Source organism: Frieseomelitta varia, unplaced genomic scaffold (genome assembly GCF_011392965.1).
Source record: "Frieseomelitta varia isolate USP_RPSP 00005682 unplaced genomic scaffold, Fvar_1.2 scaffold_476, whole genome shotgun sequence".
NCBI lineage: Eukaryota > Metazoa > Arthropoda > Insecta > Hymenoptera > Apidae > Frieseomelitta > Frieseomelitta varia.
In genome coordinates, this window is record NW_025110230.1 from 146,941 (window position 1) to 172,006 (window position 25,066).

The 25,066-nt window shown below is 36.5% G+C and overlaps 1 protein-coding gene across 1 annotated transcript in view; it reads left to right on the forward strand.

Annotated features, from left to right (window-relative positions):
* LOC122532835 (zinc finger SWIM domain-containing protein 8 homolog) overlaps window positions 1-25,066 on the forward strand; it is a gene marked incomplete at its 5' end in the record, with an annotated part of 119,777 nt that overhangs the window by 78,430 nt on the left and 16,281 nt on the right. Inside the window, one exon of the mRNA XM_043661947.1 lies at window positions 24,142-24,393. Coding sequence (XP_043517882.1) covers window positions 24,142-24,393 — 252 coding nt within the window. The remainder of the gene's footprint in view (window positions 1-24,141; window positions 24,394-25,066) is intronic.

A 25,066-nucleotide genomic window follows, 5' to 3' on the forward strand; every position in this document is an offset into this window, starting at 1 on the left:
ATTTTTTGTTATTTAATATATTAATATATGATTGAAAGGGATTCAAGAGAATGTATAGCATTTAACAAGCGTATCATTTTATTTAATAAAATACCTCTAAAAAAAAATAATTAACAATTTTAACTAGTTAAAATTGTTAATAGTTAAAATTGTTAATTATTTTTTTTTAGAGGTATTTTATTAAATAAAATGAAAATACCTCTGGTAACGTTTCTTGATGTAGTATGTTAGGAAACAATTTCCCTACTTCTTGAAAAATTATATAATATTATAATATATAATATTATAATATATATTATATATCATATAAATTATACATAATGTTGCCTGTATAATTTATTATATATTAAATTTATATATTTATTATATATTAAATTTATATATTATATAAATTATATATAACGTTGCCTGTATAATTTAGTATATATTAAATTTATATATTATATAAATTATATATAACGTTGCCTGGGTCGTGTCTCCTACAACGTGAAAAAGCGTTCCTCGTTGAAACACGAGAATTCGCGTCTCCCGTGCCATAAATTAAACACGATCGGTAGCTGACCTTAACAAACCCGAAACTCTCGACGAAGCTCGAAACGTCGTCGCATAATATCCATGCACGGCGGGAAGGGACGAACGAAGGGTGGCAACGTCCCGTTATCATCGGGGCAGCGAGTTTAAAAGCTCGTGAAAAGCTCACAACCCTTAATGCTCTGAAATCCTCGCCGCCCTGTCTCCTTTAAGGAGATATTTCGCGGAGGAGCAGCGTCGAAAGTAGAATCCCGCGGCAGGATTAAATCGGTGACACAGAAAAGCCTGCTTCTTTCTTTCTTCGTTTTTTTCTCCCTTCCTTGCCTCCACTTTCTTCGTCTTCTTCTGGCCTTCTTCGTTCCTGCCACCCTCGCGGCGTAATGTATCGCGTTACGGTGAAATGCCTCTCTGTACTGATTTTCGTGCGGCCATGGGGGCTCGTCCCCCTTTTTCCAAGGTTGAAAGGGATTCTGAAATACGAGCAACGATGCACGCAGCTGTCTCTGAAGTCGCGGTGGGTGGTGAAACCGGCCAGGGGTTGGAGAAACAAGTCGAGAAGAAGGAACTATGTATGTGCGTCCTTCGGGTCCTTTTCATTTGAGATTTTCGAGAAAATCTCGTGTTTTCTTTTTTCTTTTTAAGATTTGTCAGTCTGTATTTAAAGTTAGTCGATTTCGAGCTGGATGCGAGAGTGTAATAGTCAGATTATTTCCTTTTTTTTCTTTTTTTTTTTTTTTTTTTTTTTAGACTTTTTACGTATTTAGTTAAGAATTAATCTTGGCACACGTGTACTTGTTAAATTCTTAAATTTCGAGAACCGAGATTTCAAATGGAAAGAAACTCTTATTTCTTTTCTTTTCTTTTCGTCCTATTTTTACGTAGAATTATCTCTCAGTTGTAATATAATTTTAGGAACTTACGTACTTTATGACAGATTTTGAAACGATTTGGAAATGATTTTAGGAACTTGTGTACTCTATGACAGATTTTGAAACGATTTGGAAATGATATTGAATAGATCGTGTTTGGTTTCGAAGTGAAAATTGATTTTGGCGAAGCACATTACCTTTTAATAACGGTAATATTCAACATTCAATTTTGATCTGGTTCGTATAGGTCCTACACAAATAGTGTTTAGGTGGAGAATGTTAGTTGTCGAAGAAAAAGATTTAATGATGATTGTTTATTTCTGAATAATAGATTAAACTCTTGTGCTAAATTCTACTAATTTTATTTTGATATTTTCTTTATCGTAGCGATGAACGATTTTATTATCCTTACACCCTCTACCCTCGACTCCAAATTTCCATAGCATCAATTCTTCTCGTACTATGAAATTAACGTCAGAGTTTTTTCAATAATAGATCTCCTAATTTACAAATTCTGTCTATTCTTCTTCAGCATTTTCCAAAGCATCAATTCTGCTCTATGAAAAAGAGAAATTAACGTCAGAGTTTTTCCAATAATAGATCTCCTAATTTATAAATTCTGTCCATTCTTCTTCAACGTTTTCCAAAGCATAAGCTTTGCCCTGTGAAAAAGGGAAATTAACGTCAGAATTTTTCCAATGATAGATCTCCTAATTTATAAATTCTGTCCATTCTTCTTCAACGTTTTCCACAGCATCAATTCTGTTCTATGAAAAAGGGAAATTAACGTCAGGGTTTTTTTTTCAACGATAGATCTCCTAATTTATAAATTTCGTCTATTCTTCTTCAACGTTCTGTTCGGTTAGGAATTCGTCCAGAGCGACAGAGAGCGCGAACGCCGAAGAAACGGCTTATTAAAGCATTTGTCATTTCACGCTTTAATAGCCGTGCTCTTATTAGGTTGTTAAGGCTTGAATTTGCTACCGTTATGCTCGCCCTCGTCGTTAGGGGTGTGCTTTCACCGATGGCTGCCCGAGCGTACCGTGAATAAAATGAGAAATAAGCGAACGGGAATAGCTTTAAGCTCTCTGTATCTCGATGGAACAGTCTCCACGATTAATGGTCTCAACATCTTCTCCGATCTATTTACTCGATGAAAATTCTTCTGACTCGGAGATTTGCTCGATGGAAAGGAGTATTCTCCCATTTGCAACGTTCGCTTCGCAACTCGAATTGTCGCAATTAAAATTTCCCGGCTCGTTTCGTTTCGTTGTTCGGTGAAATCCGATCGATCAACGGGAATGCGTTGGCAATGAATTATCGGAATTGAATTCGACAGCGACATTATACGAAACGTACGTCGAATTTTTAAATTGAAATTATTATAACGGATATAGCCGGAGGGGATTCATCGTCGAGATAAATAAGTTAATGAAAATCAGTGGTGAAATAACGGTACCTGATTTGATTATCATTGAATTTCTATGTAAAATAAACCGGCGCAATGAAGCTGAAATCAGTTTTCTTTTGATTTCTGAACTAAAATAAATTTATTAAAGTCAGTTAAATTTAGATGAAGTGAAATTAACGGATTAAACTCAACAACAATTCGATCAACGAGGCCCCTTTTACTCCTTTTTTTCCAACCGGGAAAATAAAAATATCGACAGGTAGAAAAAGTCGCGCGGGGAATTTTCCTTGATATTTCGAATTCTGTATTCCGAGCCAGTCCCAATGGTAGATTCCACGACAGCCTCCCATGGCGGACACTTTAAAAATCAATCGGCCCCGACCTGGCACTCCATTCGGTTTCTGCCACACGGTTCTTATTTCCATAATACTCGGAGAATTCCAGCGCATCCGAAACGACCTGTCACGATCGAATATTCTATATAACGATTCGATAAAAGTGGCTGCCGAAAAATGTACCGAACACCATCGAGACTTCAATCAAAATTCTTCAAAATCTTTGACGTTTTTATTTTATCTCTTTCGTTCGTAAAAATCTCTGAACAATTCGCGAAGAGCATTTCCTCGAGAATGATTAAAATTACTGCATATATATATATAATTTTAATTTTAATTTTTGGGTTAATTTTTGCAACTGAAACGAATTAAAAGATGGAAGAAAATTTTGTAAAAGGAAGACGAACGATTTGAAAGCATTTCGTTGTTTGCAGAGTTACTTCTTATGGATGAATTAAAATTTTGTTGCTATTAAAGAATTTTTAAAGTTGTTATTAAAGAATTTTTAAAGCAAAAATCTATCTTTATAAATTTTCCCAATATTTCGTTACGAGTTATTTTTTAAATGCTGTTATACTTTGCACTTTTTTTACGCAGAACGGCAAGATCCAATTCGTGTAAAAAGAGAATGCATGTTTTTATTAAAAAAAAAAATAGTTAAATTGTAAACGATTAAATTGCACGTGGGTCGCAACACTCGTGGAAAATATACGACCATGGAAATATGGTCCTGTTTGAATCATTCATCTTTCCGCCCTAAAAATTTTTTCCGAATTGCGACCAGCGAAAAATATGATCCGTTCTCAGTTGCATGAATCTTGTATATTGACCACGAAATTGCTGAATTGAATTCGAATAAATTTTATTTTCTCATAAAAATTTCTAGAAATTCTGCAAAAATTTCTACCACGAATTCTGCGATAGCTATTCTGTAAAAATTTCTATAAATTCTATAATATTTTGCAGAGATGTCGACTAATTTTTTAATATCGTATGGATTTTATAATATTTAAAAGAAATTTTATAATATTCCACAAAAAATTCCACAATATTCTACAAAAACTTTTCATAAATTCCACAATATGTTCTGTAAATTATTCTGCAAAAATGTTTACAAATTCCACAATATGTTCTGTAAATTAGTCTGTAAAATATTTTTACAAATTCTCTGTAATATTCCACGCGAATAAAAGCATTAGAAGCAGATGAACAGAACGATCTAATCGTGCTAGGAGACTGACGAGAGAGCACAATGAGGCGGATAGAACAACGCAACTACTCTGCATCAACAGGTAACATCGTCAGTGTTTGACATCGTATCGGAAACAGATTGCACATGGCGAAGGAAGTGGCATCAGTTTTTGAAAATCGTTAGCGTGGGAGGTGGTTAAAACGAGCGTGGGACGTGCCAAATCGTATTTCGACAACTGCAATATTTCTCTCGACGAAGATGATTCGCCTTTCATTGTTAGTTCTTTCTTTTCTCTTCAGAAAATTATTCTCCATTTCTAAACTACAAATTCTGAAATTTATTCTTCGTTTTTTAGTCCGTCAAAATTCAACCTAGCAATTTTATTAGATTAATAAATACTTTGTTTGTCGTTTATGATGTCACTCTTGCAAACAAAATTTTCACCCACTAAGTGTTACAGCGAGCAATGCATCAGACTGTTGCAGATGAAATGGCCAAATTCTTGAGTTGCATTTATAATTTTTCTCGAAAATAAATAGTGCAATTTCAACTTGCCAGATTTGATGCATTTTGATTATTAAATGAAATTAAATTGGCACATCAAACGATATTTAAATTATCATAATTAAAATGTTTAGCTAATAAAATTTAATTGCAATTTAATACTTGCACGAAGGATACAGATTGCTTGTTGTTTTAATGTTCGGTTTCCGTATACAAATTTTCCAATTCATGCACTTGAATTTGACGATCAGAATCGTTTACAATTCATTTATTAATACATTATAATTTACTTTATTCGTAACGAATAAACTGACAAAACCACGTAGATATTCATTTCAACAATTCAATTTCATATGCATACAATCCAACAACTGGATTTTTCATAACGAATAACGTTTGAGTAATTTGTTCCCGAATAAAACGTTTCGCGTTTCCTCTGGCACAAATGGAAAGTAATACATCGATATCGAAGGAATTCGTTGTTTTTTGAAGTTTTCGAACAGGAAACGGGAAACGCAGTCGATGCGAATTCCTCGTGGTTTCGTTTCCTTTTCGTTTTGCCTCCGTTCTCCTCTTTTCCACTCGCCGTCCAATTAAAACTTATTGTTGTCGCGGTCGCGGATCGATCGCCGAAGAAGCACTCACGGATAATGCGTTAAAATCGATCGGAACTCGGTTGTTTCAAGAAGATTTACCTACGTGTGCCAGACTTGGACGATAATCTCCGATGATCTCAGGAAGTCTGCAACTTCCTCCCGCCTTTCTCAAACTAAAACACATATAGTACTTTAGTGTACGCATATTTGAAGAAACAACAACAGAGGGAGTTTGTTAGAAATGACATAAAATGTGAAGAAAATTTATAGTTATAATGAAGAATTACTGTGACAATTCGATCTCTTGATTTGATTCCATCAGTTTAAGGTTTGGGACATCGAAACATCTCATTTAGGTTAACAGACAAGGAATGTGTCAATTTTTTTTGTTCATTGTAAAAAAAAGAATAGTTGTAAAAGTAGTTGTAGTAGAAAAAAATAGTTGTAAAAAAATAGTAGAAGAAGAAGAAGCTTGGTTCTGTGTAAAGTTTCGTCATTACGTATTTTAAAGTAAATTTAAAATAAATTGCACCTGAAGTAGCACAATTCTGAGTGATCTTCCTCTTAACTTACAATATTCTACAAAATGAATAATAATAATTTTAAATAAATAATAACTAATAATGGAAAATTAATGTGAGAATGTAATGATCATTCATTTAATTCGATCTCTTCACTTGATTCCATCAGTTTAAGGTTTGGGACATCGAAACATCTCATTTAGGTTAACAGACAAGGAATGTGTCAATTTTTTTTGTTCATTGTAAAAAAAAGAATAGTTGTAAAAGTAGTTGTAGTAGAAAAAAATAGTTGTAAAAAAATAGTAGAAGAAGAAGAAGCTTGGTTCTGTGTAAAGTTTCGTCATTACGTATTTTAAAATAAATTTGAAAATAAATTGCAGCTGAAGTAGAACAATCCTGAGTGATCTTCCTCCTCACTTACAACATTCTACAAAATAAGTAATAATAATTTTAAAGAAATAATAACTAGAAATTGCTCGAAATTTACGCAATCGGTGGGTATAGAATCTATCGAAGTATAGAATCCATTGTCTTTGCCCCCCCTCCCTCCCCCGTAATTTCGAAACGAGCGGGAAATTCGAACAACACGATAAAAGTCCACTTTTCCAATAAGGTTCCTCCAGCAACTTGTGCGCCATCGTATTCCCGGTCGTTGGGAGAAGTATATCTATGTACTTTCGAGTACGAAATGTAAAAACGAGGAGAGCAGAGCGCGAGATTCCTGTGCAGTAGGGCGAGAGAAAGAGAGAGAGAGAGAGAGAGAGAGCGAGAGTGGAGGCTGGCACTCGGCGAGGAATCAACAATTTTTACGGTTTACAGGGGGATAAAAGTTGAAATCTGCCGGGGTGGAAGGTTTCCATGCGTTCGCCGGTGTGGCGTTCGCGAGACTCGACCGTGGAGAATATCGATCGGCTTTGCGGGGTCGATGCACCGCGTCGCGTTTCGCTACGTGAAATTCATTTTCAGCCAGCCCCCGGGGAGACATTCTGAAAATTCACGACCATTAAACGCGGCGAAACAAAAGTGTATCTGGACGAACGAGAAAAAGGAGAGAGAGAGAGAGAGAGAGAGAGAAAGAGAGAGTGGTTGCTAGGTGAATTTTCGGGGTCGCGACGTTTCGTTTTCCCCTGTTTTTCCCTCTCCGGTTCAGTCGTTTGTTTAAGAGTGGAAACTGGTGAAAAATGAGGAGAATTGGTGTTTGGAGAATCGGAGTCAACGACGGGACATTGGACAGTCTGTGTATAAATTGTGTTCCGAGTCTGTTCAAATGGAGAGAAACACAGTTACTTTGAGAGTTGATTCGAAGCTTAGAGTTCTCGAAAGTTTTCGCGAGTCTTGAGATAAGTTGAATCTTAAAAATCTTTTCAAGTCGTGATAATTTTCAGTGCCTTTGCAAATATTGAGCTTAGATACATAGATCTCGAAAGGGTTTGAAAGTCATTTGCAAATCTTCAATCTGTATAGATCTTTGAGTCTTTGCAAGTCTCGAGTCTTGGAGGAAACCTTGAAACTCTCGAAATCGTCTTGGTTTGTGTCGAAAGTCTTGCAGGTTAACTCATTGTCAGCGTCGTGCAGGCTTTCTGATTACTCCAGAAGTTCAAACGTTATCGCCATTAACAACAAAAAAAATCCAAAAAATTGTAAGTCAAGTTACGACGACGCGAATGGTTCTTTTCTCACAGCCAAATCGAATCAAGAAAAAAAAAAAGGAAGAACCTTGGTTCCTCAACGATTTATCCCTCTTCTCGCGAATTCCGGGAAAATTCGTCTCTCGAACGACGATAAACACGAGCAAAAGTGCATCGTTCGTTTCATTTCCCGGCGTGTACGTATATATATATATATATATATATATATATTCTTCGTCTGCTCCGTTGATTTTTCTTCTCCTCCCTTTCCTCCCTTTTTTCATCTTGCCTCCCACCCACGCTAGTCTATTCGTTCTACCGCTTTAGAACGTATTATTGTGGCAGCTTTATGCGTCAGCCTCCGGTAGTCGCACGTGTGTTTACAAGCGGGACCGCATTGTGATATTATGTAGCGCGCGTGCACACACATATCTGTAATGTATGCGCGCGCGTGTGTAGGAGTTGTCGCACCGATGGAACGTACATATGAGTATACAGTATAGAGTTACGTTTTATGCACTACTTCCTGACGCGAGTGCACACACACCGGTAGCATAACCGGCGTCCCGTTAATTTCCACGCGAAACCGGCCACGATCGCGCCGCTTTGTCTGCCCCCGCGCCGATAAGTAACGCGGCTAATCGTTCACCGGTGAGCTTGCGTGGTCTACTTCCGTGGTAATTTTAATCATCGATCCGGATTCTCTCTCCCTTCCTTTTTTCTCTCTCTTTTTTTTTTTATTTTTCGTTCCTTGGGATTTCTCTGTTGGAGCTTTCGAAGCTTTCTTCGAATTAGGTGTATACGTTCGAGAGGAGTAACATCTAAAATTTATTAACACATGGTCAAAATGACCATTTCATTATTTTTTAATTTATTTAAAAATTATTAATTTTATTTAATTATTTTTCAATTTATTTAATTCATTATTTAAAATTTATTAACACATGGACCATTTTGTTATTTTTGTTAGATACTTCATAGATACAAAAGGAAGACGATTGAACGATTCTTCGTAAAATACACGAATAAAAACTTGTGTACTCTTATTTATAAGTGTCGTGAAGATTTTCTTTTACTTTAATATTTCTGTGTGGAAATTTCACGATTCAGTCGTCGGTAGTTCTATTGTTAACTCTTTATGAATCGACGGTATTTAAATGTACCATTTGTGTCATTTCAATGTGAAAATAATTACACGTGTGTATTTCTAGTACATCAGTCGCAATTTTTCGTTAAGAATTTCAGATGAGATGGTAACAGGCTGTCGCAGCAAATTAATTGCATCTCTCGCGTCTTGACAATTTTTGCCAACTGCATTTGTCAAGATCCCGAGATTAGGTTGTGCCACGTTCGGACGTCATGCGTTAATTAACTGCAACTTTTTTTCATTGAGGTCGTTGCATTCTTTAACTTCAAGACTCGCGGGTTAAATGGCAATGACGCCAAGAACACCGCGTCCCGTGGCATTTTCTCATCGGATTTTATTTTTTAATCTCTCTCGATTGCTGGCTTGTAGTTTAAAGTTGATCGAAAGTTTTCAGCGGGATTCAATTCTTCGATAAACTTTGAATCAGCTTTAGAGCCTTTTTTGTCGAAACGATTTTGTTAGATCAGATGTTTGTAATTTAAAATTGAAGTCCATGAACTATAACTGTAATTGTTCCCTTGGAACTTTTTGCATTTTCTAAGCTCGGTGCTGGCACGTCAATGATAAATACTCGCAATTTTTCTCTCGTTGGAATTTCCCCACCGAGACACTTGTACTCTCGAGGTCTTTTTTTTTATATCAGTTGATATTAAATTCAAGATAAACGAATTGTAATTTCTGCTTATGCAATTTTGGAATTTTTTCACTCGATTCGCATGGTAGTGCACTTATCGTAAAATACTCTGGAATTTTTTCATCGGGACGATTGCATTTTTCAAGCTTCGCAGGCTGGATATTACTAGCTTCACAGTCGATTAATTTCATTTTTTGGTTGCTCTGGAATTTTTTCATTAGAATAATCGTATATTTTTTTATCGTCCATACCGAACTCGAATGCTATGAATTCTTGTTTTAATAAATACCACGTGGGTGGCGTAGGTGGCGCGGAACTCACAACCGTACACTATAAAAATTTAGACACAAATGGACCGTTTACTTTGAAAGCGACGTTTTTTGAAAAATTATCATGAAATTTATATATCTGCTAAATAGTCGAAAATAAAATTGCATTGTCAACGCAAACGCAAACGCAAACGCGTGAATTGTCTTGAAACGAAAGAAAATGGTCTTGCATCATTTCCAGAGTGAATAGTGGAACAAATAGATAAATTTCGACAATATATAGACACGTGACGTTTCAGTCGCGTGGCGTTATCTTCAGAAAATGAAATTTCCTCTTTAGAAATTGCTTTCGCGTGAATTGATTGACGATCGTACGTGCACGGAGGAATAGAAAAAAGTTGCAGCGGAAAAGATAGAAACTTTGGACGGGGAATAGAGAATTTCTGTCGGTGTAAAATTCTCAGAGTGTGAATTATCCAGCGACCTGGTCCTTCCGCCACAACAATTTCCGCAACTTCCGGTTGCGGACAGCGAGCGTCGTTTTAACGCAAGTACCTTGCTCTGTTTGCTGCCCTGTTCTCTTCAACATTTCCGCACGTTGTTGATCTTTTCTCATTTTCATTCGTACATTTCTTTTAATCAAAAGGTTGATGAAAATTTATACGACTCTCTCGCACTTTTGTTTCCCAAAAATACGAAAATAAAATGAAGAACACACGAATGAAACAAAGATTGTTGTGTTCTAAGGAAATTCCATCTATCAAGTCATTAAAAAAAAAAAAAATTTCCATTGTGTATTGTATTTAACAGTGTAAAAATACCAGAATAGACTATAATTAAAAAACAATAATATTGACGATAATCATGTATCATATATGTATGTTTTATTATTTGCATCATACGTTTATATCCAATGTATATCACAAATTCTAATCGATCATATATATCATTTCTAAATATATGCACATATATCACATATATCACTGTATAACAAAAAACGATTGAGTGAAAAACATAGTATTCCACTTGATCGTTTCAATTATAATTCCACGGTAACAAATCAAACGCTCGATTCGCATAATCGGCGGTCGTTTATCGAACAAGGGAATGAAAGATAAGGCCATTTTTCCGACGTCGTTTCCACGATGACGGGAACGAGCACGTTACCGAGCGATTCTGCGCGCCACGTTTTATTTTGCATTTCAAATGACCGGCGCGAGCGAGCGCACACGTGGATGCGGCGTTCAAAAATTTCGTGACAGAGCGGAACTTTTCTTCGTGCCATTGTTCTCTTCGGGCTGCGTCGTAAATTAAATATGATTCACGACACAGCCGACCCGTTAAAAACTTCCACGTATAGGGAAGATAAAGCGCCTACGTCCTCGATGGCCAGCGGCCATCTTGAATCTACGGGGGAGGTAGAAGTTCGCCGTGAAACTTCTCGACTCGTTTAACCGCGAACTTTCCATCGATTTATCTTCCGTTCGAATCCTCTATCGATGCGCCTCTATCGCGGTTCGTGGTTGGTTGCATGCCAGAGCTACGGATTTAAATTATTTTTATCCTTTAACGCGACAAACAAACGGACGAGCTAATTGACAAATGAATTTTTAAGGTCGCTCGAACGCTTTGACATTCTTGAAAATCTGTGATTGGCCTTGTGTCTTGAATATCTTGAATATCAGTCCCCGAGCAAGTTTTCAAGATACATTCACGAATAATGAATATTCATTTTTAATTTCGATGGTGTTCATAAGCAATGAATATTCATTTGGAATGTTCCGTTCGATGCATAATATAGTCTCGTTGACATAATACATTCAAGAAAATCTGGAAAAATTGCGTACGCTTGCACGCGTTATTTGTTTTTGTAACATATATTTGGAAAATGAAAAAAAAAAAGAAAAAAGAGACGCCTGTGAATTAAAATATTTACCATTAGTCAAATATTTAAGACTGACCGAGACGTTTAAAAGATTTAAAATTAATCGAGACTTTCAAAGAAATAGCTCGTGGCCAAAAGTCTGAGAACAGTTAAAACGAGTCTTTTAAACAAAGAAATAATTACGCTCGAAAGATTGATAAATCTTCGTTTCGAGTCTTTAAACGAAAAATGGAAATCGATGATCGAAAACTAAAGAATCTCCGAGTAAGAAGTCTTTCAACGAAAACGTAATAAAGAATGAAATTAACAATTGAGAAACGGCGATTTCTCGTTCAACTCGCCTTCCTCGCTTAACAACCCGAGACCATCACGTATTTCGTTATTTCGTCCCCTTCTTTTCACTCAATATTTCATGTTCATTCATCTACAAAGTTCGCGACGAGCGCTCTAATAGGCCCTTAACAACGTGGACCGAAGTATTATTCATTTGCCTCTCGTTCGCCTGCGTTTTCCTTTCGCGCAAAGCTCCAACGTTCTCAAGGCAAACAAAGGGAAGAACGATACCGAACCGGAATTGTAACGTTTGTTAGAAAACGAGCAGAACTAATTAAATCTAACGAGATATTTGCTCCAACTTGCCCGCGGCAGCTACGAGGATAGGTGAGAGAGAGGGGGATGCATTAAGTGACTTAATTTAGCTCGAGTATCGCGTATTATCTACGTTGTAGACACCTGTGTAATTGCTCTCCTTCTTCCGTTTACCTATTTCTGCGAATAAAACTAACGTACTGCACGATAACGAGTATGCTTTTTACGCATGCTGCTGGGAGTTGTGCATCGTGCAGTTGTCTGATTCTTACAAAAATTGCAGAACAATTTGGATGTGTTGCGTGCCGATCTGACCTCGAACGTACAAGGAGCGTTGGCTTGCTGTCTTTCGACGTTAATGAAAGTCAGCTGGTTCAAGGGAGAGTGGTTGTTTTGAGGAATGTAGATTGAGAGCTTGAATTCGTAGAATGATAAGATTTGAGCGAGTTTGAACTAGTCGTACCGTGAACTGTCGTACGTCGATGGGTTTGCTCCAGAACTTTTGTGCGCACTGCGCGATTGCCAATAAACAATTTAACTTGAGTGTAGCTGCAGTCCCTGGGGATTTGAGTTTCCCTATAACCTGCATTTAACCTATTAAGCTTGGTACTGATTTTTTTTCATGGTGGTTTGTGCGAGTTTTCGATCTTGTTTTGAGTTTTTTTTGCAGGAGAAAAACTTTCAAAAAGCCGCAGTGACTTGGTGTATATGTGTTTTGTTGCTGTTATCTGTTGTGTGTTGCATGCATTGGAAGTTTTGTCCTTATTTTCATTGGGATTTTGTCTGTTTGATAGTCTCCGGTGATCCTGATTAGATGATTTTCGTGGTTTGGATGGTAGGCGTTTGTAATTGAGTTGTTTTTACGAAGTCTTTTATTGTTGGTATGTTGGCTAGTTGATGTAATATTTTTATGGGAGTATCATATGATTTGTTTCGTAAAAATTTATTTTGCATCTTTTGAACTTTATTTATATGATTTTTGGCAGCAGCCGCCCAGATTTGATGTCCGTAGGTAATGGACGAGTCTAACGCAAATTTTTTATAAGTTTGTCTTAATATTTGTTTCTAATTTACTATTTTTTTAATGGAGATTAATGGATATAATCTGATGAGTGCGGAGTGTGCGAGGGGCCCAGGTAATTTTGGAGTCAATGAATGACACCAAGATTACTTGGCTGTGTTAGTCCATGGAATGTTTTGTCCTTCTATTCTAATGTGATTTAGCGTGTTGTAGTTTTGTAATTCTAGGATTTTGCTTCTAACGCTCGTAACGTTCCATAAGGTTAATTTTAAAGTTTGTCTATAGCTGTCCATTTTCGAGTACTTTAACTATTTGTATGGTGGCTTTGACTCTATCTAAGTTATTGTTACAGTTTACATAATATTTTTGAATTAATGTAATAATTTCGAAGAAAAGATCAAGATCTGTGGATTTTATTTGGTCAATTTGTGCTGTAATATCCGGATTTTTGTTTAAATGTGTCGATTGACTATGTTTTTGTTGTGGTGTAGCTGCTTGTGCGTATATTAATCCATGTCTGGGTCCGTGTGTCTGTTGAGTAGGGAGGAAAGTGAGGGGAGATTTGATTTTGAAGGAGGGATGGAGATTGTAGTTGAGGTATGGTATATGACGATTGGACAAGTGTTTGTATCTTGTTGGTATATTCACACGAGTATTTTATTTCATTTTTATATTTTATTTTATAATTTTTCGAATTTTCTACTATTTTCATGAGGTTCTAAAACAAAATAGGGAAGAACTTTTTGAATAAAGGATTTTTTTCAGTTTGAAAATCTAGAGCAAAGTACAGAATTAATCGTTTAGGTAATAAATTATCTAAAATACTCTAGAGTATACACAGATGATTTATCAGTAAATTCGTTGGACGAATAATGAAATAGTGATCAAATAATTAATTTTCAATAGAGAAACGTAAATATCAGTCAATTTATAAATGATGCAAAACAAATTAATAATATTAATCCTAAACAAGTATGTCAATTATTAATAGACTTATAATTATTCAAATTCAGACGTTAAAATTTCACACAATTTTCCAAGATATTCGAATCTAATATTAAAGTATTAAAAGAATACAGTTTAAGAATATGCATGATAACGAGCTGCTGGCCTTTAATTAGTCGATCTGCCGCTGTTCTCCCACTTTTCCTCGTCTCTTAATTTTCTTTTAAAATATCAAGTTATAAACTCAATTTCCAGATAGCATCTCGATCGATCGATTTGCCAACGAACTAAACGTCACGACGAATCAATGAATATCTTCGATCGACGTTTCTGCACGATCCACCAAAACTTCCGCGAACTAATTTCTTCCGACTTTTACACGAAATGACAGAAAGAGAGAAAGTGTACGAGAGGGGAAGAGAAAGAGAGATAGAGAGAGAGGGTTGAATGGCGGGAACAGGGATGATTTCTTCAATCGAGGTCAAGTTGCCTCGTTTGCGGAGGGGCGAGGGGAGAGTCCAGGCCATTTACACGTAGATGGAGAACAGCGTGTGTGTGAACGTGTTAACGCTGGTGTCGCGTGAAAGCACTCGATTGCTTTAACGTCGACGACGATTGTCTTCGTATCGATGCTTCCCACGATCCTGATCGACGAGCCGTCCATTTAAATGCACGGAATCTGTCGATACTGTGCAATTTTCACAATTTTTCTACGACTGATTAATTGGTTACGATCTAATTCGACCGATATTAATATTTAATCGGTTATGATCTAATTTCAGTATAACCACTGGAAATAATGAAATATATTATAACGATACCAGATCGCTTTTGCATCTTGCGTTCGTTTAGCAAATGCAAGATCGATAGAAATCTTTATGATACGTATATATATGTATCGAATACATATTAGGTATCAGTTATTGGCAATTTAATGTTAGATCAATAAAAATCTATCGATATATGATGTCTTTGGACATTTACATGTTGAAACTATATACACATGTATATTGTAGGTTTTACATATCAATTTCAGGTTGTTAATGTTAAATTCAGTTACTACTACTGTTAGATTTGTATATTTTGTGTATTATTATGTGTATTTTATATATGTATATCTTATATAATATTATTTAGATTTGTTAGATCTCACGCGTTAGATTCATTTGTTGGCACTTCAGTTGTGCCATTTTTCTGTCTTCATTTTCAAATGCACGATCGATTGAAATCTACTATACATGATTGATAGAAATCTTGATCTTTTTCGACCGGTATATATGTATATTTTTTTTCATTAGATTTTAGGTTTCGATACATAGTTGGAACTCGGTAGGATCGAGCGTTCGGTTCGACGCGAGAATCCTGTAGGAAAGTCTGGTTGGACGTTGTAAATTTCTCAACAACGTGGCACGCCAGCTTGAACGCTCAGTCTGTCACTGACGGGAAGTTGCGGCTTTGATCGTTGGGAAACGAACCGAAATTACAGTTTATCAAAGGAGAAAGCCGCGCAATCTGGTAGCGACGCGAAGCTGGCCGAAGTTTCGATCGTGGTTGCAAGGCATTTCCCTCGTTTTCTTGTCGCGAAAACTTCTCCTGCAATTTGTATCTTTCGCCGCGTTGAAAAATTCCCCTGCACCGGCTCGACAGCCATCGATTTCGAAGAGAATCGTTACTCCTTCTCGCGAGATCCTCCCTGAAAGTGACACTACTTTTATTGTTCCATTCTTCACAAAAGAAAAAAATATAAATCTCCATGAATGAAATATATCGGCAAAAGTGTGCAGAGATTCGTCTGCTCTCCATGTAACCAATGCTACGTTTCGAATATTTCATAGATTTTTGCACGTTGTATGCATATTTAATATTAACGACATGAAGATTTTAAAGACCGTGAGTGTCTAACAGCAGTAGTAATATTACGAAGTAAAAGAAATAGTCGAAAATTCTTATATTGCAATATCTCAGTGCATCGTGAATTCTTAAAACAATAATTTTCCCAGCAGTAAAGTTAACCAAGTAAAATTTAGAAACGAATTTGAGTTAATATCGCCTCTTGATAATTATTTTCGATACTTTGCGGGGACAAACGAACGACAGAGCGGAAGCAAACAATCGACAACGAGAGAAGAAATGAAAATAGAAATTAAATGACATACGAATGAAAATACAGAGACGAAAGCTTGAGAACGATGAACGTGGTATCCTCGTTTCGAGATGAATGAAACACAGAGTGAATTTTCAGCGGGGAATCTGGCCTGTTTCGGAGGTGTTGCAAGTCAGCGGGGTCCTATTTTAATTTGAATCGGGCGTCACGGAAACGCGGCCATCACGGCACGATAGCGCCCTCATGGGGTGCGCTCGTAAAAACTTTTAACGTAATAAAGGAAGTTCCACGCTGTCTCGCTGCCTCCTTCGGCGCCGGATGAAATTGCACTCGGGCCGAGTGTGTACCTTCGACTCGTTTCAACCCCGTGGAATATCTTCCAGCTAGCCAGTTCATCGCCATTTCGCCATCGTCCACTTCTTCCTACTCTTTGCGACCTGGTGCTTCTCTCCTTTTTAGTTAAAATCTAGCAGTTTTACGTTACTCAAGGTTCCACACGCTGAAACATTTCAAGTTTCACTTAGGTTTCCTTTTTTTCTTTTTCAGTGGATGTGAAAAACCAATAATTATAGTGTAATTTTATATTTTTGAGTTAAACAACAAATTTCCAATAGTTTTACCTATTTATCAACGCTGTAGAAATATTTAAAAAAATTTTCAAGTATCAACAAGAACCTGTAAGAAGATTCCATATTACCTTTCTTTCCTCGAAGTTATACCGTTTGCTTCACTTTAACAACGAAATGCTAAAGATATTCCTTTTTAAGAATTGTGTTTGACAACACACCGTATGAGAACAAATAAATAATATCCGTCCAACGAGAAGATCCAATCTTGCTTTTTGTTTTCACAAAAACTTCTCTTCATTCTCGTGAAATAACGTTGGAAACGAATGGTTGACGTGACGATCATCCGCAAGCAGGATTTATCAAGCCAACGGGCGGCCAAGATTTTCAAGGATCATCCCCTTTGTCACGTTTCGAAAGATTCGAGAGCTAACAGGAAATTTACAGGCGGTACGTGCATCAATCCTATGCGATTTCTAAGCTTCACTGAAACTTCGCCGCGTGATAACTCGTAATTCGCAATCTCTTATCATTCCATCAAAGATACAATCTCTTTCCTAGTAAGTTTCCTCTGACTTTCACTGACCCTTTCTTCTTTGTTTCTTCTTTCCAACGAAGAAGAATTCAACGGTATATAAGTGGTTTTGGTCGGATGGTTTTCTTCGTGGGAATAATTCGAAAAGGAGGCGAAGAACGTGAACTGGCGACAAAGTTATCCGAGGAATCTCGAGGAGGAGATTCGGTGCTCGCGGTGTTCGATCGGAATTTTTCGGATCTGAGAATATCCCTCGATATTGAACACATGGTCGACCGATTCTCCTTTGCTTCCTTTTTAATTAAATTCTACACGCGTACCATATATATATATATGTATATCACTCGCTTTTCATTTTGAGATATATTGAATTACATGCCAATTATGCCATTACAAATTAGGAATTAAATAAAAAATAAAAGTTCAAAGGATAAATGAACGAGATAAAGTTTGTTTTACTTTACAATTGCAGATAATGAAGAAATCATTATGTCCAAAAAGATTGACGATGGAATAACAAAGCTAACTAGTCTTCTTTAATCGACAATGATCGACATATTATGCGAATCCATATTTTTATGAAAATATGATTGAAAAAATTGGCAAAAATTTAGTTCTGACTAATTTTGAACTTATCTCGAAAGATCTTATAATTTCGTACCAATCTCAATCGTCCGCATTCTTCGAGTTTGCCAAACTTTCCCGATTCTTCTGAAGCGAACGCCGCCGCGCAATTGAAAATGCACAATTTAGCGGCCAGATTCTCTGTCGAGTCGAGTGTTTCTTGACGTCATTTGCCAAACCTGCAACACTGCAGTATTAAATGCCGCGAAATAATTCGTCTCACTTCGCCGAGAGGAGAATTTCAGCAAGATCGGGCGGGCGGGAGGTAGGGAGGGAGGTGGAGTACACGTGTAAACAGAAAATTCCGACGGGGTAAGCAGGATTAACGGGATCCTTAAGGGCGGACGGGCAACGTGTTCTATCGTTTTAATCCCATTTGCCGGATCCGTGCCGGGAACAGGGCCTCCATCCTCCATCCAAGACAAAAGCTTTATCGTTTCTCGCGCGCCTGCCAAGCTCGCTCAATATGCCCGGAAATCACGTTACTACGCTGCGGCCTATTATTAATGGAAATTCAATTTCTATTTGATTAGCGAGCATCCGCAGCCCGGGAACCGAAGATCTTCGGTTCTTCGTTCTTCGACGAGAGAAAGTGTTTCCTCGGCCCTCTCGAGGTTACTCGCTCTATCTATCTTATCTTTTAATAAAGCCGAAATTTTTGTAAATTATCGCAAATTTTATGTCTTATTCATTTTTTTTTTTTTTATTTTTCTAGAAGTTCTCTGAGATTTTGTACCGTGTTTGTTTGGGTTCCTTTTGAACCTGATGAAACTACTAGGTTACTTCGAAATTCTTGTGCGATTTTTATGTTTTCTTCTCTTTCAGAAATTTTCGACGATTTTTTTGTTCCTCGTGTCTTTTTTTTTTTTCTTTTTGTGGAAGATTTTTTTGCTTTCACTGTTTTCACTGTGCTTTTTCTCTCGGTGCTTTTTGAAGTTGCACACGATACCGAAATTCTTATAAACCACTGAGAATTCTGTCGTTTCTTTTTACAAATTTTGGAGATTCTTTGTTCTTTGTATCCTCTTTTCTTTGAAATTTTCTTTTCTGTTTCGTTTTTGAGGCTTTCCATTATTTTTTTTTTTTTTTTTCTTTTTATTAGAAGGTTAAAGGAGGTAGAGTATTAGATGAAGTTGAAAATAGCCATAAAGTAAGGGATTTTCTATAAAATGAAAAGAGAGAGATTTGCGGACGTAGTTTTTATTTTTTCTTCTCTCATCAGGTTACAGGCCGGGATGAGAGAAAATTGAAGTATTACGTTAATATTACAAAATATAAAATGAAGAAACAAGAAGAAGAAAATTGGAAGGACATTTTGTCTTCCTTCGTTTTATTAGAAGCTCAAAGCTTACAGCTTAGAATATTTATCGATGATCATTCATTTAATGTCTCATAAAGTGTCCGTCAGCAAATTTCATTTCATCAATAACACAATTTCCTTAAACAAATTCCCGAATTCAAAGCTATCGAAGCTACCGAATGAAAGGTTTCATAAAATAATCTATAAAAAAATATCAAAGAATTCCAGAGAAGATGGAAAAGTTCACACATCGTTGATTAATTATTTAATTGAATTTATATATATATATATATATATATATATATATATATATATATATATACACGATGATCCAATATTTTCCAGAGAACTAATGCAATTATTGATTATATTTTTCTTTTTTCATCGTCAAAATTCAGTAACTCTGGACGAAATGAAAGATAAGATAGAAATCATGAAACACGACAGTCTAAACTGTGAAAGTTATGTTATGGTTGGACGTTTAGAATGACGGTGGTGGTTGTCTAGCGGCACGCGTTGCGAAAGGTTTTCACGATCGATCGGCCAAACATTTTCAGGAAAAACAAAGGGGAAGAGTAATGGAAATTTTTGCAAAGTGCCTGGAATATTGACGCGAGTCCCGACTAGGACCAAAACGAAACCGAGAGAGAGAGAGAGAGAGAAAGAGAGAATTTTCACTCGGTCGCTTCTGGAAAATCGGCGAGAAATGTGTCGGAAATCGCGGTGTGATCTCGCTGGCAAACTTGTTTACCTTATCTCGCAGAATTTTCATCGGCAATTTGTCATTTTTCCCTTTGCGTTGAAAATAATCAAATATTTGCCTCCAATCGTTCAGCTCTCGCAACGAGAGTTTAATATTCTCCTTTTTTTTTCTGTTTTTAAACAAAAAACACGCGGCCACGTTTGCTGATGAAATACGTATTATTGTGACAGTGTTTTTTCAAGCTTCGCTGAGCTGGTAGTATTAATCACCAATTTTCGTTGTTGGCTGCCGTTGAAATTTGAAGTTTTACGAAATAAATTCAATACGTAAAGATCGTATCGTTCAACTTATATTTCTTTATATTTCTAATATAATAATATGTTTGCTTCACATTAGCATTTTAATAAAAATATCACTTTGATGAGATTATTCTCCCTAGATAATATAAACCATACAGTACCATTATTAATATTGAAACTACCTTTCTCTTTCCATAAATAACCTAATTGCAATAATCGGTCTTAATTTTTCCTCCATCCTCACCAATCGCAGTGAAATAAAATGAAATGAAATGAAATAAAATGAGGAAAAAAAATAGCCTGGAATCTCCATTCGTTCCAAGAAGTTAACGAAATTAGACGGTGCTGAATCACTTTTTGCTCGATGGTAGGCGATCAATCGCGGACTCGTTTCGCCAGTATCCCGCGACGTTTAAACGCGCCGCACCGTCGGACGATAAATTGCTCGTGCATCGATTTGTCGCTCTTATTTTATCGAGGGAACACGCTAGCGGCTGCACGTGGTTTTCTACGAAACTCAAACTTACACCTCTCCCGGCGGGGAAAATCAATAAGGGGTTGGTTACAACATTTCCCTGGCCAGGCTCTGTTGCGTGCACCGGGCGTAAAAAGCATTTTCAATGTCCCGGCTGGTTTCCATTTGTACAGATGTTCCACCTTTACGATTCCTAAATTTGTACTTATGATAGAATTGTAGTTGAACTCATACTGATCATGTAGATTTCTCCTAATCCTGATTTATGTAGAATTCGGAAATATGATTGGGGAAAAGATCCTCAAACGATACTTTATCTATTTTGCGATCCGCATTTTTTAATTAATTTAATTAGTTACATTTTGTACAACAATACAATTTTATATTAATTTCAAATATATTTTTAACCGCGTTAGAACAAAATTTTGTTCGCAAAATTGCTTTTCAATGAAATTATCAATTTCGGTTCTTTGATAATTTCGTTTCGGTAGGAAAGGGAGGAAATTACAATCCATTTGATATTTTCTCATCGTCGTATTGCAGTCCATGAGAATCCGAGAAGTTTAAGATATCTGTATAATATCATAATGCTGAATATTTCGCTTCATTCTTAATATCATTTAATCTAATTAAATCTAATTATGAACTAATCAATTAATGAAAGTTTCTTCGATTATCTTCGTAAATTGTCTTCGTAAAACTGTATAAAAAAATATATAAGAAGAATTCACAGTTCGCAGATTCTGAACTCGTGCATTACCCCGCAGGGAGTATCATTTTCCTTCTTATGATAACGTCGAATCGTATTCGTCGCTGTCGCCAATTACTCGAGAAACTACTTCGACTTGGGTTCCATTTGGTCCCGGCGCGAAGTTTCCATCGGGACGCAGCACCGACCAATTAGACACGCCGCTTGCCGGAGTACGATTTCAACCGGAAGCCAGCGGTTGCCGCGGGTTAATTCAAATTAGCGTCGTTTGCCAGACGCGCGTTGTTGCGTCGAATCGACGAAATCGAATAATAATCCGTCGAGCGGAGAACGGAAGTACGTAAGTCCGTTGAAAGGTCCTCGAAACTGACCAGAAACGGCCAGCCAGCGCAATTGCATAACCATCGTTTGAGGTCGTTTCAATCGACAGTTTGATCGAGGGGGCTAAAAATTACGAATACTTTGCAGGGCTAGTGAAAAAAAAGTATGATCATGTTTGATTGACACGAGCTTTTTTGTGGTTTATTTTAACACATTATGAACTATAAGAAGCAACATTAAAAGAAGAAAAGAAGAGGGCTCATACTTAACTTTTTCACGACATTCTTTTACATAACTTTTTTTTACATTGCCTATCGGTGTGCATGATTCCAGCCAAACAGGAATTAGTTGCAACGAAAAGGCAAAAAAAGTTCAAAAGTGACAACAATATTCTCTAGGGATTGACGATCCAACATTTTCATTTCTGTGAAAATTATGAAAATGGCGGTTAATTGTGTTTGATGTATCGAATTTATGCCAGAAATTTCTACGTTTTTTGTTTACATTTTTCGAAATTGTTAAAAATTAAAAAATGTTCGATCGTCAATTCCTAGTAAATGTTACGTACCAAGTTTCACGGTAATCGGTTGGTTAGATTCCGAGATATCTTGCACACCGTTTCTAAAAACCTAGTTTCGAGAAAAACGCGTTTAATGTTTCAGAACGTCATTTCTCATATGTATCCTTTATTTACTTTTTTTTACTTATATATCGCGACTCATAGTTCTCACAATTCACAACCCAAATTGAATCCAAGTCCCCGGATTTTCGATTCGCCGAAAGTAATATTTGAATCACGATTTACACGCACGATTTACACATTATAACACTGCTTAAAGTTGCAAACAGTGATGCAAATCCGCGGATTTATTTATTATTATACCCCAAAGTAAGTCGTTTTAAAGGCTAGCACCGTTTGTATCTTATTTCTAAGACTTCAAACTACTATTAAAAGAAAAAAGAAAAAATCGATTTTTTGAAAATTTCAAACTGTCCTGACTCCTTAAGGCTCGTACGGTGGTGGATAGACGCGAAATGGGAGAAAAAGGAGGAGAGACGCCTGGACGCGACAGGCCTGTTAAATAAATCGATTCTGATCGAATACAATTCAATCGTGCAAACTAACGTGCACGCGAAACTCTCTGCTGATAGATTGTTTATTGGTATGTTTCATTGCGCTCGATCGACGCCATCGCGAATTACTCTCGGATTTTACAAACGTTCGTGCAAATATTTCTTTTTTAACCCAGGCGATTGGTGTATTGAGATACGCGGAATGATTTTTAGGTAGACAGATAGTGTTAATTTATAATACTGATAGACAATGTTAATTTTGTTACTGGTACACGTGTAAATGGAACTGAATTATTATTTGCACGATTCGCCTCAATTATTTTTATCCAAGATTGGATGGTATTGACAACAAGTGAAAGAATTGTTGGACACTGCCGATTTTTAACATCGAGAGTTGAAATACGAGGTTGTAATGTTTTGTTAATTATAAAAATTAAAGTTATTCGTTATTATTAATTGTAATTACGTATTTTTTTTTTTTTTTTTTACTGTTATTTATTAGCTCGTATTGCTTTTTGTTTTGCGCTCGCGATAAAAAAATGCCGTCTTCTCGATGGAGTTTAACCTTTTTCCCTTGTTTCTTTCGACCTTTTTCGTTGGCTCGCGCCATGTCCTCGAGGGAGAAGCCGCGATTCCAAGTGGCAGACGTTGGCTGTAACGGGAAACAGATGGCCGGAAGAGAAAGAGGCCGATTATTTTTGCATCGACGCGACGGTCTTGCGGCCTCTGTCCCCTTTCCTTACGCTAGATACATGATTGTAGTAATTTTAGTATGTATATAATATCACAGTGATAGGCCGATGTTGCAGTGTTTTCCACTTTTCTTCGATGTATTTAACGTCCGGGGGATGATTTTGATTAATACAATTAGTAAGACGAAAACTCGAAAATACACGCACAACGAGATTATTGCAAAAGAAAAGAGAGAAGATGAAAAACGTACCGCAGGGGAGCAGGAATAATTAAAAATATAACAGAAGAAAATGCAGTAATTGTAGCAGCACCAGTAACGAGAAGCTCAAAAGTAATAGAAGATTATTATTTTAATTAACTGTGATACATAAATTAACAAGTATTAAAATAATATTAATCAGACTCAATATCTTGGATGCACGTCCTTAAAATATTAATTAACAAATTATAAATAAAGTAACACATCGTTCATTATCGTCTCGAGAAATATTCTCTTGCCTATAATATAAATTAAAAAATATTCTACAGTGTGCCCGTTAAAAATATGTACATCATTGTTGTTTATGCTATTCTAAATATTTTTTAATCGAAGTACAAATATACACAACGAGCGACGAAATGTACGAAGTTCATTCGACATCTTGAAAAACGTTCTGTTACAGATGGACAAGCGGTTCCAACACTGTGCGAACTTGCGGCGCGATGCGTCGCCTCTCATATCCCGTTCGAGCTGGTGGAACACGTTTATCCACCGGTTCCGGAGCAGCTGCAGCTCAGGATAGCGTTCTGGAGTTTCCCGGACAACGAGGAGGACATCAGGCTCTACTCCTGTCTGGCGAACGGAAGCGCCGACGAATTCCAGCGTGGCGAACACTTCTTCCGGTCGAGGAGCGTGAAAGATCCTCTACAAATCGGTCAGTGATCCACAAATTAAAAAAAAAAAAAAAAAAAAAAAAAACACTATTTGCCAAGCTATTCTAACAACAGAATGCATTTTTTCGCGATTTTCATATGCATTTTTCTGGGAGATACGAAGATGCAAAAACTTGATAGTAAGATACAAATTGTAATACAAAGTGAAACATGTATGTACATTAGGATAATTATTGTTAGTAAGTGAAGCGAGTTTCATTTCTTTCATTTAACAAAATGTGGATTTGATGGAATAAAATTTAACAAAAGCTACGAATCCGCGTAAGTTGAATGAGAGCCTGTTGATAAAATTAAAATTAAAAATCTCAGAATCGAGTGTTTACTAACTTTACATCGTTACTTTGGTTCTGAATAGCACTAAACGTGGTGGTTAGGTGTTACCAATAGTAGAATCGAAAGTATATATATATATATATAGATTGGCGACGAAAGTTAAATCAAGAATTCCAAAATTCGGCAGTCTAACTTTAAATCGTTATTTGGGTCTCCTTAGCTTTGGGATATTAAATTTCAATTCGTACTATATATTTTACCTGATAAATTTATCTCGCAAGATATAGAATACGAACGAAAGCAATCTAAATTATTTTAAGTCTATGATTTAGCGGGACCAATTAAGAGTTAAGGCTTTGCAACGTGAAATTGGAATGTCGA